We start from the raw sequence: 20,792 nt of genomic DNA, 5'->3' as shown, positions 1-20,792 counted from the left end.
TTCAGTTATATGCACTGACCAGGATATGATCCACTCGATCTCTTTTCTTTCTTCCAAATTTCATCATTTTCTGCCAATCTGTTTTGTGGTTTGGCTCCTTTTTAAGACTAAACAACTTGAGTACTTCTGTGGCTATGAAGTTCTGTGAAAATAAGACGTGGAAATGAAACATAAACAACCAAGCTCCTGAGATTGAGTGCTTATAATGCAGATTTATACTAAGAATATGGTATTCATAAGAAAAGATCATATGAATTTCTTCCACTTACAGTTCCACTTAGCAATCTGAAGAAAAAAGCATTCCAAATGCTCAGACTTTATTCAGTTAAAGAATTTTTGTTTTTACACAACACACAAAAGTAAAACCCATTGATGAATCTGCAAAGAAAAATCACTTTAGAGTCCCCTCTACCCAAGAACCACCACCAGCTAACTTCAAGCTGGCAGAACTACTAAAGGAAGCATAAAATAAATCTCTGCACCTGAAAAGTCCCATATAAATGGTGGAAGCAAGGCCATGTGAGCCAAGTATGGGTTTTGGCTAGGACAGTGTATTTTGAAGCACCATGACTGAATTTGTTTAACTAAAAAAATATTAATCAACACTTCAGCATAAAGAGCCTAATATTACTAACAATATTTAAACTATTACCCTTAAAAGAAACTTTATAAAATGCTATTTAAATATTGAAATTGGTGGGTAGCATCATTGTGTGTTATATTGATATATGCGTTCTGATGACTGTTGATAACATATTATGTATCTTGTCTTATTTCAACTTATTTTTCTCTGTTATTAATAAAATAATTTGGGTTTTTACTACTTTTTGTGGTTGTTCTGTTAAAAAACAATGTTCGTGATGGGGGAAAAGATACATTTATGAATCAGAATCATTTGGGAAGACTCCCAAACCAATGTGTCCCCAAACTCTACCTCCTCTCTCTCTCTCTCTCTCTCTCTCTCTCTCTCAAGGATGTATCAACTTTGGAGGGCTGAAAGAAATGGAGCACACCTGTGTTTTGAAAAAGCTCCCCAGGTGGTTCTGATACTCTGTTCCTCAAAGTTGAAAATCATTTTAAAGTTTGGTTTTTTTTTAATGAATCACATTAATCTTTGAAAACTTTTTTTTTGGCACTACTTACTTCAATTTAAGCGGGGGTCAGCAAACCTCAGTAAAGGGCCAGACTATTAAAATTTTAGGCTTTGTGGGCCATGTGGTCTCTGTTACAACTACTCAACTCTGCTTTTACAGCAGGAAGGCAGCCATAGACAATATTTAAACAAATGGGTGTGGCTGGTCCAATAAAACTTCATTTATAAAAACAGGTGGTAGGCTGCATCTGGCCTGTGGGCCACAGGCTGCCTAACTTCGATGTAAGCATACACTGCATCTCATAAACATCTGTTGGTGTTCTATGAGACAAAATATTTTCAAAAGCTCTCTGTAGTTAATACTGTATTGTTATTTGAAAGTTGCTAAGAGAGCAGATGTTAAAATTTTTCATCACACAAAAAAATCTGTAACTGTATGTGATGATGAATGTTAACTAGACTTGTTATGGTGACCTTTTCACAATATATACAAATATCGAATCATTATGTCATATACCTGAAACTAATATAATGTTGTATGTTAGCTATATTTTAATTAAAAAAAGACTAAATTGTTTAGGCAATGCCTCCACATTATATACCAGAATATTGTGTGTGTTCTTTACTGTATTTTAACAGTCCACATACACTCCTCGATGAGCAAGAAAATACACCAGTAAGATGAGTACAGTTGACCCCTGAACAACATAGGTCTGAACTGTGTGGGTCCACTTATACACGGATTTTTTTCAATGAATACATAACAGTACCATAAACGTATTTTCTCTTCCTTAAGATTTTCTTAACATTTCTTTTCTCTAGCTTACTTTATTGTAAGAATACAGTATATAATACGTATAACATACAAAATATGTGTCAACTACATTATCGGTAAGGTTTCTGGTAGGCTACTGACAAGGAGCTAAAGATTTTCAGTCGAGTAGGGGGTTGGCATTCCTAACGCCGCCGACAACGTTCAAGGATCAATTATAGTTAGAGGTATGCTATCTGTGGGAAAAATAAGCTTTCTATGATCAAATAAAGCCTGGAAAACACAACTCAAGAGCCTGGCTACTCAGAGTGGTTCTAGGGTCAACAGCATCTGCATCACTAAGGAACCTGTTAAACGTGCAGAATCTCAAGTCCTGCTCCAGGCCTACTGAGTAAGAATCTCCATTTTTAACAAAATCTCCAGATTATTCATATTCACACTACAGTTTGAGAGGCACTGCACTGGAAATACAACCTTTGCTATATTAAAGAAACTTGTGAACAGGCAGAGATTCCCACCAATGTGACTCTAAAGTTTTGTTGGGAGTCACTGTAGCTTCAGGGCACTTAATCTTTTCAGGGGCTTCTTAGATAACAAATAATATATTTTATATATCATATTACTATCGCACACATTTCAAAACCACATTACTAATTTGAAACCTCCAAAATCAAAGATGAAAAGGTAACACCTGTCTAGGGCTGGCATGTTTGATATATGACATGTTTTCAGGTGTACTTCTAGAATACCTATCTCTAAATTGACAAAAATTTACCTAAAACTCCAATGAATGGCAATAATTTATCTCCCTATTTCCTAATATTTTCTTTCTTTCTTTTTTTTTTTTTTTTAAAGATTTTATTTATTCATTCGACAGAGATAGAGACAGCCAGCGAGAGAGGGAACACAAGCAGGGGGAGTGGGAGAGGAAGAAGCAGGCTCATAGTGGAGGAGCCTGATGTGGGGCTCGATCCCAGAACGCCAGGATCACGCCCCGAGCCGAAGGCAGATGCTTAACCGCTGCGCCACCCAGGCGCCCCTCCTAATATTTTCTTAAGTATTATAAGTTATGTATATGTAGGAAATGACTGTTAAAATTATGCTTTGCAAAATCCTGAGGATTCAGGATTCCCTCTCCCTCATCCCTCCACTGCTCATGGATTCAATGAATCAACGAACATTTATTGAATACCCACTATGTGACAGGCCTTGAGGACAGAGGGTGAATAACACAGAAGAGTACCTGCTTTCATGGCATTTATAGATCTGCATAAATGAACAGCAAGTCAAAAAAGGAGATACTCTCTAGTTTGCAGTTTACCTTGATTTCATCAAGGTTATTTGGATTTTTCACTCGTCGGAAATAACTGGAGTTGATTCTACATGGCTTCATCCAGACAGGCTGATTTAAGTTGGGATCCTCTGCAAATATTTCCTCAAAAATCTCTTTTGTTAAATCAAAAACCGCCTTGATAGAGAAAAATAAAATAAAATGGGTAAGAATCCAAATTTCAGACAACGGAGATAAATTTAAAAATTAGAATTATCCTTCCACATCACATACCTGTTTGTAAACCCTTTTACTAGTGCTTTCTATATCTAGACCCTTACTGGCACAGCCAAGCAGTTTTGTAGGAATACTGATACTATGAAGATCATGACCTAATTCCTTCCATTTCCAGAGTTCTTCCGCTGCATTATGTACAAGAATTTCCACTTCCTCTGTAGTATGTGGGACTGCCAGTAGTGTTTCACATGGCTTCTGGGGAGCTCTTTTAGGTTCTGCCATTAAAGGTACAATTGTTTCTTCTGCCTTATTTTTGGGGATCTTGTGAGAAGAGCTCAAGCCAAAGTCTTCATCAAACCAGTCTTGATCGTCTCCTAACACACTCAGGAATTCCCGGCTGATCTCAAGTTCAGCAAGTCTCTTCGCAAGTTCTTCCTGCCCACTGGCACCAAATACTGGACTCTCCTACAGAAATGGAACCATTCAAATAGAGCACCATTTAGTGACCTCGGATCACTCATGTGGGTTTTTTCTTTTTTTTAAAGACAAAGCAAAGGCAAAATTTGTATATTTTTTAAAGACAAAGCAAAAGCAAAATTTGTATATTATTTCTCTATAAGCAAAACAAAAACAATATGGTGGTTACTAATTTGTATATTTTTTAAAGACAAAGCAAAAGCAAAATTTGTATATTATTTCTCTATAAGCAAAACAAAAACAATATGGTGGTTACTAATTAACAATTTAAGGAAAAACTATCCTGTTTCCCATTATTGTGCTTACATAAGCCTTAAAACTGAATTTTTATAAAATGTTTATTGATTAGTTGTTTTTTTCTTTTTGAATCATCATTTTGTTTCTGAGGCACTCTCCTATCTGTGGGGTGTGGAAATGGTATACGAAATTTCTCACCTTTCCTGATTATCTGGCTCAAGTTACTCAAAATCATTACTTTTGTTCAACTGTCCACGGGCAACCTAAGTAAGCTGATGGTCTGAGTATATGTCATAGTGGATATATTTCAGTTTTACCAGAATCAACATCACAACTGGTAATACCTGCAGGGTAACTGAGTAGCTAGGTGGACAAAAAATTTCATAGGCAAAAAAGGAACTGGATTGAGAACCACTGGAAAGCTGCATGAAATAAATCTGTTCAGTGAATCTGGAAGAGACTCTAACCTGTGGACTACACACGAGGGTCATCAATCCAGCATAAAGCTGCTAGTGTTTGTGACAACCCTATAGTGACCACTCATGACATAACAGAGGACAATTATACTTCAGACAGAAAAACAGCGACAAGGCCTTTAAAAACTAGTACAGTGATTTTTATCTAATAAATAATATGTCACAAAAAACCCATCAGGAGCTACAGAATTAAAATGCACTACAAAGATAAGGTTACTTGACATTCTGTCTAGATAAAATACTTACAGGTCTGGGGCATATATCTGGTGAAGAAATCTCTTCTTTTTCATCTTCCAATTCAGACCTTAAGAAGCAACCTGGAACACTTGATGACTGTTCCTCAAGATTTGGGGATAGGGCTTGGGGTGGTACTTTCTTTTGATCATCATCAAGAAGCTCCTGATTGCTAAGCTGGATTTTCTCATTCCTAGCTTTTTTGATTTCTTGTAGTTGATTGACTGTGTCCTTCACAAAGACTGTCAGTAAACTGTCCGTCAGTAAGCTGACTTTTCCTAGCTGTTGCTCTGACTTTTCCCCCTCACTTTGTGAGGACTTCAGCTGGGCTTCCAATTGGTTCTTTTCTCTTGTTAAAAGATCCAAAAGTGGAGTAGAAAGCTTTTCTGACACCTCCGGATATAGGTTCTCCTCCTTTTCTGTAAACTGCTGTTGTTTCTTTAACTCTTCAGAACAGTTATTATCTAAAGTAACACCTTCTAGAGCAATGGAAACCTTTTCTGTGGCACCAGAAACAAGGTCTTTGTTTTCCTTTGAACAAATCAGTGAATCCACCGAAGACTGCTGGTGAACATGGGCTTCAAATACCCCTGAAATGTCCTGAATGTTGTCTGTTTCTATTTTAAGGCTTCTATCAAGTGAGGCTTCTATATCGTGCATACTAGGTTGCGAGTCCTCATAAAAATATTCAACAGCCTCCTTTTCTCTATCAAACTTGGAATCTGCTGTATCTTTTTGTTCTTGACTATAGTATTGATACTGTCCATCTGAGTAAGACTCTTCATCTTCATTTATGTCTACATAGTCATCAAAGTTTTCTGGAATGTGAGATATTTTTTGAGGAGGAGCAAAAATACCATGCTTCTCTTTGCACACAAAGTATACAATGCCGTCATATGTTCCATTGTTATTTCCTTCAGCTTTATCCAACTCCACTCCAGCCCAAAATCCTTTAGCAAAACTAGTCACACCTTTGAATCGAAGAGTTCCTGGCTGAACATTGCCAATCAACACCCTATCGCCGATGTGGAAATCACGTAACTCCTCTGCCACAGAAACTGAAACCAAGGAAGGGGGTTCTGTAACTCCCTGGTCATGCTCTACATCACTGCGCTCCTTACTTTTCATAAGCTCAGTAGGGGACTTGAGTTCCAACAGCCTCTCAGAGTGGACACTGCTATGAACAGAAAGGCTTTTCTCACTGAGGCACTCACTGATTTCATCATCACTGCCCAAGCTAATGGCTCTACTTGTAGAGTTCCTGGATGGCTGTGATTCGTCTCTGCAAGACTGAGAGTCTTTCCTGAGTGACAACAAAGATGACACCTCGAAGTCATCTTTGTACAATTCAGCTGAAATGTCTTTCTTAAAAGAAGACACTTCAAAACCTTCAGCGTATGATATCTCTTTAGGAGCAAAAAGATGCTCTAATGAAAACAAGTCCCTTTCTTTTATGTTCTTCTGTTCTTGAATGTCTTTTTCTGATTGGATGTTTGGACTATGATCCGTATCTTGATCTGACTCTTTCTCTTTGAACTCTTTTCTATGAAGATTTTCAATGGCTAATCTAACTAAGTCCTTCTGAACATTTACAGACTCTAAAGGAAGATCTTTCCTTGAAAGAATTTCAGATGAATCTCCCTGTTCCAGGTCTAGTTTCAGTAAGACATCAGACTTCCTAGATTGTTTCGAATAGGCATCTTCAATCACACTCGTCTCTAGTTTTGTATAGTCTACTTCTTGTATTTCTGATTTTTGACTAGAGTCTTCTTCAACCTTGGCATCTGACACATCCAGAATTCTATTGGGGGCATTCAATTCTTTGAGAAGAGGTAATGAAGGTACATTTTCTAGAGAATCTCCAGATTCTGCTCTGGTTCTCTTTGATGATCTAAGAATTGGAGATGAAGTCTGAAAATGCTCTTCTGTTTGTCTATCCAATTCAATCACTCTCTTTGCATATGCAGATAAAGACCTTTCTGATACTGATCTCTCAGAACCTGCCAATGCAGCATCTTAAAGGAAAAGAAAAAATCATTATCAAAATTATTTAATTACAATCTTTGAACTTCTAGAACCAAAGGCTAAATAAAAGCCAAATCTTTATGAGGAAAAACTCTGGGCAATAACTATAACCTGCTTTGGTTACCATATAAGGTAAGTTTTTCCTTTAAGAGAATATATTGTACCAATAATAACCAGAACATTTAGAGTGATTGAAAATTTAAAGTTTGAAACAATTTCTTAAATGTTGTCTTAACTTATAAAGTGAAGAAAAATGGCTGTAAGTTTATGGAGACATTGATTTGCATGATCATCCTTAAACCATGCAAAACCAGAACTGTACAATGGATATTACATACATATTTCATATAGAAAACAATGAAGGAAGGACAAATACACTTCTGTATACACTTCAAGAAGAATGAATTTTCCCGGGGACTTAAACTAAACTCTCAAATGTAAAAAAACACAAGAAAAAAGAAAACTATTTCTGCACATACAGCATTTTTTTTAAAAAGATTTATTTATTAGAGAGAGAGAGAAAGAGAACTCGAGTTGGGGGAGGGGCAGAGAGACAATCCATAAGCAGACTCCCTGCTGAGCACACAACCCAATGTGAGGCTCGATCCCAGACACCCCAAATATAGCATTTTAAGAGCTAAAAATGAAGGGGAAAAAAATGTGATAAGCTAACAAACCAAGAATTAAAAGTTTTTAATTCAAATCTCTATTTTGTCGTTGCTTGTTGAGTAGGCTTTTTTATGTCTCAGTGTTATTTCCTCATTGAACTATATTTTATTTTCAGTAATTCTTACCTTTCTTTGCATTAAGTTGAAAAATATACATATGACCACTTAACCTCTGAACAATAGTACAGGCTAAAAAATATATACTCAGTTACAAACTCTGGTTAATGACGCCAATGATACGCTCAGCCCTTTTAGATTAATGTCTTTATGCTTCATTTTTTTCATCATAAATTTGGGACAATAAAGACTTACAAAATTTATATATAACCAATAAATCACTTTAAAATATCAAAGTAACTTAAAATTTCAATAATTATTATCTCTTAAGAAATTTATTTTTTAATCAAAAAGCTGTAGAGGAAGAACTGTAGAGGCATTTGCATAAATCCTTAGTCTGTGTAGACACAACACAATTATTTTTTCTAGTTACATACCAACATGTTCAGCAATGGACTCCAATGATCCTCTGGAGCGTTCTGATTCTGTTAGTGATTTCCAGTTCTTGGCTGTTTCAGATCTGAAACAGAAAAATTAATGAGCAGAAGTAAATGTATGCTGATACTATAATAACCTGTGAAAAAAAGCAGTCAAGTCCTAGACAACTACCTCTTCTTCACAGGTGTCCTCCACCCTGTCACTTTCATCAAGCCTATTTCTGGCCCTCATCACTCTCAGTAGATGATCTTGCTTCTTTTAGTGAGAAAAACAGAGACCACCCACATGAACTTCCTTACCGCCAAACTTTCCACCTACAAATATATCTATATTCACAGCCTTTCCTCCTATCTGCAGGGAAGAAAAAGTGGTATCTTTCACCTTTACTCAAAGCTGATTATTTGAACCTCTTTCTTCCTAAAATCTCAAACAGTTCCAGAGCCTCTTCAATGGTGCTCCTCAATTATACATTCTCTTTCCTATAATCTTTAGTCCTTCAACCTGGAGATTTTTCCCCCTTAGCTTGTATGCTATGAGCCTCAAAATTCTGCCCCTGAATTCTTCATTCTTCCACATCCTGCTGTTGTCCTCTCTTATTCTTTAAGTTAACAGGAAGAGCTACATTCTTCATTTTCTCGCCTTCTCTTTATTTGTGAAGTCACAGTATTTGCCTTCTACCTCTGTTTCTTTATAATGCCTTTAAATGCTATTTTATCATATTTAGTACTTGCCTCCCTTTTATTCCCTCTGAATGCGTATCTTTGAGTGATGTTGTTATATTTGTGGTCAACCACCATTTTTATGCCATATATCTCACCCTGACATCTTTCCTGGATAATTTCCCTTAGGTGAACTATGGCCACCTCACAATTAGTATTCTAAAACAAAAATCGTAAGCTTCCACAAAAGAACATATGATTTTCCATTTAAATTAATAGAACTTTGACCCAACCAACTACTTAAGAGAAACCTGGGAGTCATTCTGAAGCAGATTTTTACTACTTCACTATCAAGACGTGACTTTACTTAGTCAAGTCTACTTCTTAAATATTTTTTAAGTATTTCTAAGGATAATTTTTTTTTCAGAGTAAACTCTACCCCCAATGTGGGGCTCAAACTTGAGACCCTGAGATCAAGAGTTGCATACTGTACTGACTGAGCTAGCCAGGCACCCCTACTTCTTAAATATTTCTAAATTTATCTACTATCTCTGTTCTTATTACCATGGATTATTTGAGGCCTGGCTTAGACTCCCGCTCTCCCTGCTACTCTAAGCTTACTCTTTTCTATCTTTCCTTCATAGAGTAGTCAGAAAGATTTCTCTGAACACAAGTGTAATTGCGTCATTCTCATTAAAATCCTCCAATAGCCTGGTTAAAAAAACTAAAAGCCACTCAACAGTATATTGTGTAAAAATCTAAAAAGAAAATTTACAGTTTATAATATAATGGAAAAATATACATAAAATCTAAGCATAAGAAATCCTAAAAAGAAATATTGTTGACATTTGCAATTCTGGGGTAGTTGGGTATATAATTTAAACTTTTCTTCTTTTTACTGCTTACCTCAGTATTCTAATAATAATAATAATAATAATAGTAACTAATATATAGTGATAATTGTATGCTAAGCTCTGCTCTAAGTGAAGTCTTTTAACCCTCATAACAAGTTAATTAGTCAGGTGTTATTATAGGGATACAAATCCCTATTAAAAAAACCTGAAGCACAGAGAGATTAAATAACTTGCCTGACAAAGTTAAACAGCTAGCTGGTATTGAAACCAGGATTCAAACTCAGGTAATGTGAAATTATAATTATAATGAGTCTACATTATTTTTGTAACAGACAAAAGAAAAATCCCTAAATATTTTCTTTAAAAACCTTCAAAGGCTTCACCTCTTCTGAAAAGTAAAATAGAAACTACTAAGAAAGAGTGAGTTCAAGGTTATCATAATTTGGTTTATATTTTTCCAGTCTCTTCTAACTTTAGCAACATCCTATTATGCTTAGTTTCTATGATATGCCAAGCTCCTTGCTGCTTTTGGTTATTCATGAATGCCCTTCTCTCTGAAATGCCCCCAATTTCTCAGTCCCACTGACTGTTTACCCCCTACTCACTATTCAAAATTTATTTTAAATATTGCAACCTGACTTTTTTATACACTATCTTATATACTCGAGTGTCACTACTTAATATCTTCTGTATTTGCAGTAACTGGCTGCATAATATTCTATCCCTGGAAAGAACCATAATTTACTGGGCTAGTCACTCATTTTTGGACATAAAGATTGCTTCTAATGTGTTATATTAAGATAAAGGATGCTATGATAAACATATTCATGTAAATTGAGACTTCTGGTAGACCATATTTTCTCAAGCTAGGTTTCCAGAAGTTGGAATTACTGAGTCAAAGTTACAGATTGTTTTCTACTTTTGAAACACTGGCAAACTGCTTTTCAAAAGGTCTATATCTACTTACAGTGCTACTACTAGCAATACTGGAGGATACTATTTTCATTGCAACCACACCAGATTTCAGAATTCAAAATGTATTTTTAAATTGGTACCTTATTATATATTTGATTTGTGATTGTATCATACATAACAAATTAGTGAAAATAAAAATATTAACCAATATTTTTGCTTCTACAATTTCACAGTTACTTAAAAGATAGTTCTACTAAGAGTCTTTCCTTATGCTTTTCACAAACTTTTCTCAAACAAGGCAGAATATAGATAAGTTATCACAAATTTCTACCTGTGTAACGGAAGGGGCTTGATCTTGGGTTTTTCAGAAGCTGAGGAGAGCGTTTTAATCTGAGGCTTGGCTGTTGGCGATGTTTCCAAATCTCGGCTAAGCTCTGCTTCAGTTTTCTTAATGAATTCATCATATGACTAAGTTTAGAAAAATCAGAGGAGTCACTATACAGAATTTTTAAAAAACTATTTTAAATTAGAAAATAGTATTTTTTATGGTAAAATATCCAAATAGTAAAGATATAATGTAAAAATCTTTCTCCCAGTACCACTGTCATTCCCCAGAGTGCTATCGATAGTTATTCATAGATCCTTCTTGAAATAGTCTATGTAAAAGCAAGATGTATAGCTATAATCCTTAATCAATTAGGAAATGACAGTCTCCACTCTACAGAAATTTAATACCTATGAAGCAATGCTTCAGGTTCTGCCACATTAAAAAACTTTTTTTGCTGATCATGTAATTATTCTTTAAAGGCTGCCCTAATACTTCCATGTTATTTTTAAGAAGTTTAGCCATGATGCTGAGTTCAATGGCACCTTCTTGGGAATACAAATCCTTGGGAATACTTGGGAATATAAATCTTGAGGAAGAAGGAAGGGTGTGGTTAAGAATATGATAGTTCAGAATTACAAAAAATGTTATCAGCCATTCCGTATCTATTATCACTAATGTATAATTCTAATTTGGATGAAATCTAAGGGAAGCACTTCATCTATTATATTTCTTAATTTTCTGGCCTAAAATCCCTACTTTTACATCATTATCTGAGACTACAGCTGTTCTGTTTAACACTGTATGTTCAGTACCTATTGAGTGTCTGGCCCCAAAAAGGCTGTCAATAAATATTAAGACTGAATGAATGAACATATGGATGCTACTCAATTGCTACAGACCCCTAAAACTTGGGCTAAAATCCCTACTTTTACAACTTTCACTATCCATATTACCTTCCTCTGAATTCTGATCTGAAAGCTATACTTACATGAATGTAGTTAATTTATTACATCTGTGACTAAATAAAATCCAAAGATTATATATGAAATGCTATACATTATGTATTTCTCCATCATATACTATAATTCTAAAACCTAAATACAGAATTTTCTCTTGTCTGTAAACCATTTAATAAAATGTTGAATGACATGGATCCTATGGCTTTTCTTTAGAGGTCTTTCTGGCTGGCATATCCATTAAGGAACATTTTTGAGCAATGCTTTTCAATTAAGCATATTTCATTTAATTTTCAATGGTTCCTCATTACCTACACTAGTGCTTTTAAATCCTAGGCCCCACCCTAGACCAATTAATACCTCTGGGAGTGAGCCTGAATATTCGTATTTTTCAAAAAGCTCCTCAGTTAATTCTAATGTGTGGTCAGGCTGAAGACTGCTGACTGGAAGTCCAAACTCATCAGTCAGATTCTAAGGTCCTGAACATAATCTTTATTTTTAAATTTTGTTTCCCAATACTTTCCAACATGATCTTGCCAGTGTGGTCATTCTACCTTAGCCACTTTTCCTTATTTCTAAACATCTGTGTGAGTTACAATCCCTGTTCCCACCTCTGTATCACGTACCCGTGTAAATGTCTATTTTCTCCACATCTGTTACAGCCTTATCTTCTACGTGGAAGATAGTGTAGTATAATGGTAAGGGTACAAAATTCAGAATTAGACATATATTAAAATCCTAGCTTTACCACTCATGAGCTGTGTGTCCCTGAATATCATTAATCCCCCTGACACTCAGTTTCCTCACCTGTAAGACAGGGACAGTAAAGCCATACCTTGTTGCTTGAGGATAAATGAAAAATATGTGTGAAGTGATTAGCTGAGTTCCTAGCATACAAATAGGCACTTAAATATCTGATGATTAAACTAATAAAGGTAGGAGGAACACATATTTGGTGTGACCACAACAAGGACCATTAAAAAGACAGAAATACTGGCTAAACATAACAAAAAGCTTTCTAACATTTAGAGAACCTAGAGTCCAACAATGAAACCAACTGCCTTGAAAATTTGAAATTTCCTTATTACTCGAAGTGTTCAGGTAGAAGCTGAATGATCTTCTCTGGTGATGTCATAAGAAGGAATTCTTGTGAGGAGCAGGAAGTTTAGATCGATTCTATGATGAATGTAGCGTTTTAGGAACACGAGGCTGGCAGAAGGTATGCAAGCAGAGACAGGGACATTCAAGAGGTTATGCAGAGAGGTCATGAGGCTCCAAACAGCATGATGGCAGTTGGAATGGAAAATGACAAGCAAGAAAATTTATAAAGAAAAGAATCAGTGGGATCTGGTGACCAAATGGATAGGAGAAAATAGAATAAGGAAGCTATCAAATCCAGGTTTCCAGCCTGGGGTAGAATCAGGGAAGGCTACTAGAGCTTGGGAAAAGAGTCAAGTTTAGAATTATCATTTTGGAGCCATTGAAATAGTACAAAGAGTCACATTAATAAACTTGTGTGGCATGAAATATCACTCTGCTTAAAAAACAAATTTTTTTAAAAAGGCAGTAACAATTCCAATAGCTAGAATTATTGATCTTTTTTTAAAAATAGAATTATTTGTCTAATGATTCTTTGCTTCAGAGGGCATGGATATCAATCTTTCATAGACCTAATCTTTCTTATTTAGAAAAAAACCCTTTAATACTTGATTTTAATATTTGTTTAATACTTGATATTATAAGATTCATTATTTTAATATTTAATGTTTTAAGCAAGAGTTTGTTTAGATAAGCTCAGACTGTTTAAAAAGAGGTTAAAATGTGGCACCAAACTAATACTGAAAAGTTCTAATCCATTACTTTATTAACAACATTAAAAACATTTTAGGCTCCACATATACTTTTGCCTTGATATTGAACCCCCTTCCTCCTATGTCTAACCTCTAACTGTTTGATCAGACTGGCTTCTTGGGCTTTCAATCTTTCCTTCTGCCGTTTTCTCTGTTCCTTCTTCAGCTGGTCCACAACTGATTTCCTTTTCCGCAGCTCATCCTTTAGGGCTCTGATCCTACCTTCAATGTCACTTTGGTCAGATGTTGTTTCTGAAAGAGATACAAAATCTCTTATTAATTTTAACTTAAGAATAGTTAACTTGGGGCATCTGGGTGACTCTTGATTTTGGCTCAGGTCATGATCTCAGGGTCCTGGTACTGAGCCTTGCTTCAGGCTCCACACTCAGCAGGGAGTCTATTTGAGATTCTCTCTCTCTCCCTCTGCCCCTAGCCTGCCTTGCTCCCTCTCTCTCTCTCAAATGAATAAATAAATCTTTAAAAAAGAATAGTTAATTCAATAACAATTATATTAATGAAAAGCAGCAATGTGATATTAAATAAAGTCAATCTAACATTTAAAATTAAGGAATTTGAGCTTTTGAAAAAAATTTATTAGTGATTTACGTTCCCCCTCCTTTCCCCTAAATCTCTATTGGGCGGCAGGGGCGGAGGGGGGGAAGGTCTCCTCCTATTTATTTTCACTTTCTAATTTTACTATTTGAAATTGCAGATAAATCTCAAGGTACCCTGTCTTGGTGAGATAAGCAACTAGAAGTTGAAATTAGTAAATTAGTAAAATTTGGACATTGTGAGGAATTATTTCCTGATGACAAGATAATCATGTTTATCTGTCCTTCCCCTTAGTTGTTAATAGTTTTTAAGTCATATTAAAATCAAACTGAAATTCTGTCTTCTGTTGTTTTCAAAGTAGGCTCCACGCCCAGCATGAAGCCCAATGTAGGACCTGAACTCAACCACGGCTCAAGACCTGAGCTGAGATCAAGAGTCGGATACTTAACTGAGCCATCCAGACACCCTGAAATTTTGTCATTTTATCTTTTTAAAGATTTATTTGTTTTAGAGAGAGAGAGAGAGAGAGTGTGCGTGTGTGTGTGTGTGAGAGAGAGAGAGCAGGGGAAGGGGGAGAGGGAGAGGGACAGAGAGAATCCCAAGCAGACTCCCCACTGAGTGCAGAGCCCAATTGCAGGGCTCGATCTCATGACCCTGAGATCATGACCTGAGCCAAAACCAAGAGTCGGACGCTTAACCAACTGAGCCACCAAGGCACCCTGAAATTTTGTCACCTTAAACTGACTGGGAATCATCAGATGATGTCTTAATACCACATAAAAGGAAAGAGAGAAATTAAAAAGAAATATACTCTGCTGTAACCTTTCTTTAGAAGCTCTTAAAATATTTAAAATAACTGAAATGAAGCTAGTTAAATCTTATTTTCTTCCCGATAGTTTCCTAAACACGCGAACACACAAAGTAGATATGCAGTCACAGCAAAATCATGAAAAAGACATTTCCTTAAAATAAGTGCCACATACATGCTATGAAATAGTATCATTTAAAGATGCTGCTTAGGGCAACTCTCTTGGGTCCCCTCCCTCCTCGGGAGCTTTGTACTATCACTTTGCTATTGCTCAATAAACCTTGCTTCGCTACGAAAGGAAGGAAGGAAGGAATGGAGGGAGGATGGAAAGAAGAAAGGAAGAAAGAAGCTGCTTATTTCACTACATATGGAAATTACATAGAATAAAAATGACTATTCCTTACACTTCCTCCTAAAATCACACGATGGTATCATTTCCACACACTAATGCTGAATGAGACATTTAATAGCAATAGAAATACTATTACAATAGAAATATTATTGTATATAGATCTGAAGACTCAGATGTACACTACATTACACCATAAATAACCAGGTGTTTTTCAGGTATTTCAGATTAAATTGCATAAGAACTAGTTACGGAATTTATTTAAATGCAAAAGGATTATAGTCTTTTGTGATAGTGTGATCCCAATATCTGGATTAGAAATAATGAAATCTAAGCTCCTGTCACTTCTATGCCGCTGACTTAAGGTGCCTCTGGAAAGTTACACACATCTTATACCAGTGGTGGCATCATACTGAGCCCTTAGCATGGGCAAAGCTCACTATTTACTGACCAACATTCACAAAATAACATAATAATAAAGGCCATTTTCAAGATCTACTACTGGTAGTCAGTAAGGTGTTTGACGCCTACCGATTTCTAGAATTGATGTGAAGTTCAATAAGGTGACTAAAGCACACAGCACAGCACCTCACCTACCATAAAAGTGCAATAAATGGTGGGGCGATTCATACTCATATAAGACCAACATTTTATGTAGCTATATTTTAGGTAACATATTTTTTGGTCTAAAACTAAAAACGGTAGTGGTGGGGAGAAAGCAACTATTTCCCTTATTATTTTTTTTAATTTATGAAAAAACTAATCAATTAGTTTCAGGGGTAAAAGGTTCTGAACACTTAGTGGCAGGCTTTATAGAGATTCAATTGATGATTCTAGTATAACAATTGGGAGTAGGACTGCAGGCTGACTTAAAAATTAAAATCTTTCTAAAATGAAGTATAAACCCATACCTCTGCATCTTCTAAAATTGTGCTTCTTTTAGCTTGAGGAGCTTTTATGTGCTTCCAAAACTTGAGACATTACTTTGATAAAATTATATACAGGACCATTATATTCCCACAGACTCAGTTTCAACTTTGCCCCTGTCCCAAAACGATTATTTTAAATTAATACATTTTAAAAATTGCATATGCCAGCAGTGATTATTCTAATAAAAATATTTATCATCTATGGTTGTGAAGATTTAACAGCAGATGATGAAAAACTTGGAGTTTTTAGATGAAAGATGTTGGAAAATGTTTCTGTTTTTAAGTACTAAAGAAATCAAAGTATACAAATGAAGGGAAATTAAAGTCTACGAGAGTAAATGGGAATATATTATACATCCGCCCAACTACAGTATTCCTGCATAGTACTTGTCATTAGTAACAGCTAAGAGAATCTCTAGATGAATTTATTGCCTTTATGGAATTCCTCCTGTAGGGAGTTTTTGGGTAGTGGGGAAGAGAGGAGGGGACAGGTAAATGATACTTCGGTTTAAACACATCAAGAAGGACAGAATAATCTAATCGAAAAAATTAAGTTTCTGATTATTTGACACATATGGCCTGTATTAATTTGGCTGGTAACAAACTCTCCATCACGTAAGTTAGAAAGGCATTATGTAACTCCACCACATTAAAACTGACCACAAACACTGCATTTAATGATGTCATCATTAACAGGTAGATGTCATCCATAGTTTAAAAATCTCAGAGCTATTTCTCTAAAACTATTCTTACTTGAATTATGTTTTATCAATAAAACAGTATCTTATTAACATTATCATTAATCCTTGGTCTGTAACTCATGCAAGTATGGTTATGACATTATTCCATGGAACAGATGGAAAAGATTATCCAATATGGGAAAGAAAGTTGGAGAAAGTCACCAGCGAGTAACAGAGTCGAGATAAGAATCCACGTTTCCAAGTATCAAGTTTATGTCTACTGACATGTTATTCCACTGGCTGTAACTTTTCACCAGAGTACGGGAAAGCAAATACATAAAATAATAATAATTTTCAACAAATAAATATGGTAGGCAACATTCTTCAACTGGGCTGACCTAGTAATTCCATTTCTAAGAATTTATTCTTACTGAAATACTCAACAAGAATATATACGTGAAGATGTTCATTAGAGCATTACTGGCAATTCTGAGAAAATCTGAATGATCATCACTAGGGAAATGGTTAAATAACTTATGGTATATCTACTCTTTGAAATATTATGCAGTTATTCAAAGAAAAAGAGTTGTTTTATAAATATGGGTGTCAGAAAATCCCATGATTTGTTATCGTTTGAAACACTAAAAACAGGGGATACAGAAAAGGATCAAAAACCAAAATAAGAATAATATTTTTCACTTTTCTTCTATTAAATGTCTACTCTCAAATGCAAACTAAAAATGAGCTCAAAGGCATACATCAAATAGAGTATTAATCATCCCTGGAACCTTACATAAACTGAGCAATGCCTATATAGACATGTTTCCCAAGATCAAATCTTATAGACTGAAGTCTTATAGAATAGAGGCTGTTCATTCTTTCATAATCTAATACCACAGAGTTTTATAGTAGCATAGAGGTTATAGGAAAATAGACAATGTTCGCCACTGCTATTTGCAATCTATTCTCTACCTTTCCTCCTTTGAAACTTAAACTAACCTTCACTACCTCTTCCTATCTCTCCTCATGGTCATCATTCATTCATTCAAGAAACATTTAATAAATACCTGTCATTTGCAATGCAAAGTACCTGCTAGGTTCTGGCGCGACAACTGTTAACAAGATACAGACTCTCCTTTCCAGGAGTCTATACGCTAGTAAGGGAGACCCACCGGGTAAAGTCTGGTTACAATTTATATGCTGTCTGGTATAACAAGCTGAAGCACAGAGCGCTATGGGAACACATAAGCAGTATCTGGCACATAGAAAAAAAATTCAACAAATGTCTGATGAATAAATGACTGCCCATTAACAACCCAAGAATATAACAGTTTGTCATATTTTGTGTAATAAGGGAAAAAATTATCAATGAAAAGCAATGAAATCATGTGATTTAATCTTGGCAAGCAAAAAGCCTTCACAAATGCAACAAAGGATAACATTATACTAACATATGGATAGACAAAGCTTATTAAAGAGGAATTCAAATGTAATACGAAGAAAACTAACTCTGTGTTATTAGTCTTACCTGACTGTGTCATAGATAATGACTCATCTGACCAACTGTAACAGCGTTGATGGGACTTGACAGGTAGACGATACTGTCCTCCAGTCCTATGACTTCCTTTGCTAGACTCCTGCTTTGACACGGATGTGCAGCTTTTGGGAGGTGACTGTTCAAACAGAAAACCAAGTGGGAACTGTTTTGTGATACATTTGTAAAATCTATTTAACATTCGAGATACCAAGCAGTTAAAGATATTATTTACAAAGAGTTTTTAAATAACTCTATTACATAAAAAAGTAAAAACAGTTTACAAATTATACAAAGGAGAAGACCTCAATTTTTTTAAAGTTACAGAAAAAAGTTATAAAGAAGCATACTTTTTAAAAATGTTTATAATAAAGTAGGAGTGGCTACTATTTAAGTGATATTTACCCTCTTATTTTTTTAAAAAGATTTTATTTATTTATTTATTTGAGAGAGAGTGAGAGAGAGAGAGGAGTGGGGAGAGAGAAGCAGACTTGCGGCTGAGCAGGGAGGGTGACATGGGGCTCCATCCCAGGACTCTGATATCATGACCTGAGCCAAAGGCAGACGGTTAAGCCTGGGCCACCCAGGCGCCCTTACCCTCATTTTTTTTTATTAAAAAAATTCTAAACGTAGTGCAGGTATCTTTTCAACATAGTAATTTAATTTCCTTCAGATAATATACCCAGAAGTGGAGTTGCTGGATCATATGGTAGTTCTCCTTGACAGATAAATGGATAAAGAAAACATGGTGTATGTATGTGTGTGTGCGTATGCGCGTGCTCTCTCTCTCTCTCTCTCTCTCTCACACACACACACAAAACACACACACACACACACGGGAATACTATTCAGCAATAATGAAGGAAGGAAATCCTGCCATTTGCAACACGGACAAACCTTGAAGGCATTGTGCTAGGAGAAATAAGTCAGAGAAAGACAAATACTGTATGATCTCACTTATATGTAGAATCTTAAAAAAAAAAAAAAAACTCATAGAAGAGATCAGATTTGTGGTTACCAGAAGTGAGGGGAATTGGGTGAAGGTGGGCAAAGGTACAAACTTCCAGTTATAAGATACATAAGTCCTAGGGATGTAGTATACAATGTGGTGACTATAGTTAATGTTGTTATATGGTACGTGGGAAAATTGCTAAGAGAGGAGCATAAACGTTCTCATTATAAGGAAAAAGACATTTTTTTGGTTACTATATGAAATGAGGGATATTAACTAAATTTATTGTAACAATCATTTCAAAATATATGCATGTCAAACCACTATGCTGTATACCTTAAACAGTTCTGTGTACCAGTTGGTACTGAAAAAGAACCTTAAAAATAATAAATATGTACTAGTTTTGTAGAAAGAAGGAAAAAAGAGGAAAGGAGGAAGGGAAGAGGGCATAAGAAGACTGTCCACAAGAGAGTATTACAAACGATGTAATTTCTACCCTGGCGTCAGGTGGAAGTGAGAATGTCTAGCTATCATCACTTCCTATATCTGTGAATTTGGGCAAGCTGCCTAGCCTGCTGAGCTACAGAGTGGGGCTTAACACAGTATCTGTAGAACTCTCGTGAGGATAATCCACATAAGGCATTCAGCATATTAGCTAATACTTGTAAGTAAGCAATCAATAGATACTAGTTTTTACTATAAAAACCACTTTAAGACACACTAGTTTTATTTCTTTGACGTATTTTCTTGAGAGGAAAAAAACTAATTTTTAGAGATTGATCAGATGATGGCTATTCTGAATCTCAGTAACAAAGCTAGGTAGGATCTAATCAATTCACAGGAAGTATTAAGATTGTGTCAAAAAACACAGTTTGGTTTAAATTCCATGCTACAGTTATGCATACAAGCCGATTTTCACATGATAACTAAGAATTTGCTAACATGATAATTTAATTAGAAATCTTTTATAATCTAAAACCTCTGTTTCCAGGTATGCACGCAAGGCATTGGAATATTTTGCAACATAGTATGGAAAAGGTTCTTCATTAGATCATTGGATAAAAAATGTTTTTCCTCCAAATCTTTCAGGTCCCATAACACACATCAATCTGACTGATTTTTCAATAGGGGAAATGCAATTCATTCTTCATATCCACAATGAAATGAAGACTCTATCAAAGGAAGGATATTCCACTCTGAATTTAAGTGTATTCCTTTTTTTAGACATAGAGAGACTTTAACAAAGTTTGTGTTCACTTAATATTTAATAATATTATGCTAATTCCTTTATAAAATCAAATTAAAAAATAAAAACAGTTCAGTTTCTAGCTTAAGTTTTTATCAGGTTTTTTTTAATGAAGTATAGAATTAGGGACAATGTGGAAAACCTTATTCTAATAGTGACCATTATTCTAGTTGAGAGTCAATAACCATTTCAGGTC

At 35.3% G+C, this 20,792-nt stretch overlaps 1 protein-coding gene across 4 annotated transcripts in view; it reads right to left on the bottom strand.

The window, feature by feature from the left end:
• CEP350 (centrosomal protein 350) overlaps positions 1 to 20,792 on the bottom strand; it is a 150,744-nt gene that overhangs the window by 17,295 nt on the left and 112,657 nt on the right. For all 4 annotated transcript variants that reach the window (XM_045811424.2, XM_045811428.2, XM_045811427.2 and 1 more), the window contains 8 exons: positions 18,393 to 18,537; positions 13,638 to 13,798; positions 10,744 to 10,880; positions 7,984 to 8,066; positions 4,809 to 6,811; positions 3,430 to 3,837; positions 3,187 to 3,333; positions 20 to 142 (listed from right to left, as the gene is read on the bottom strand). In XM_045811424.2, coding sequence (XP_045667380.2) covers positions 20 to 142; positions 3,187 to 3,333; positions 3,430 to 3,837; positions 4,809 to 6,811; positions 7,984 to 8,066; positions 10,744 to 10,880; positions 13,638 to 13,798; positions 18,393 to 18,537 — 3,207 coding nt within the window. The remainder of the gene's footprint in view (positions 1 to 19; positions 143 to 3,186; positions 3,334 to 3,429; positions 3,838 to 4,808; positions 6,812 to 7,983; positions 8,067 to 10,743; positions 10,881 to 13,637; positions 13,799 to 18,392; positions 18,538 to 20,792) is intronic.

Source organism: Ursus americanus, chromosome 2, assembly GCF_024610735.1.
Source record: "Ursus americanus isolate L20-20 chromosome 2, mUrsAme1.1.p, whole genome shotgun sequence".
Lineage (NCBI taxonomy): Eukaryota > Metazoa > Chordata > Mammalia > Carnivora > Ursidae > Ursus > Ursus americanus.
Note: the sequence above shows the minus strand (reverse complement) of the source record. Positions and strands in the feature narration are given on the sequence as shown.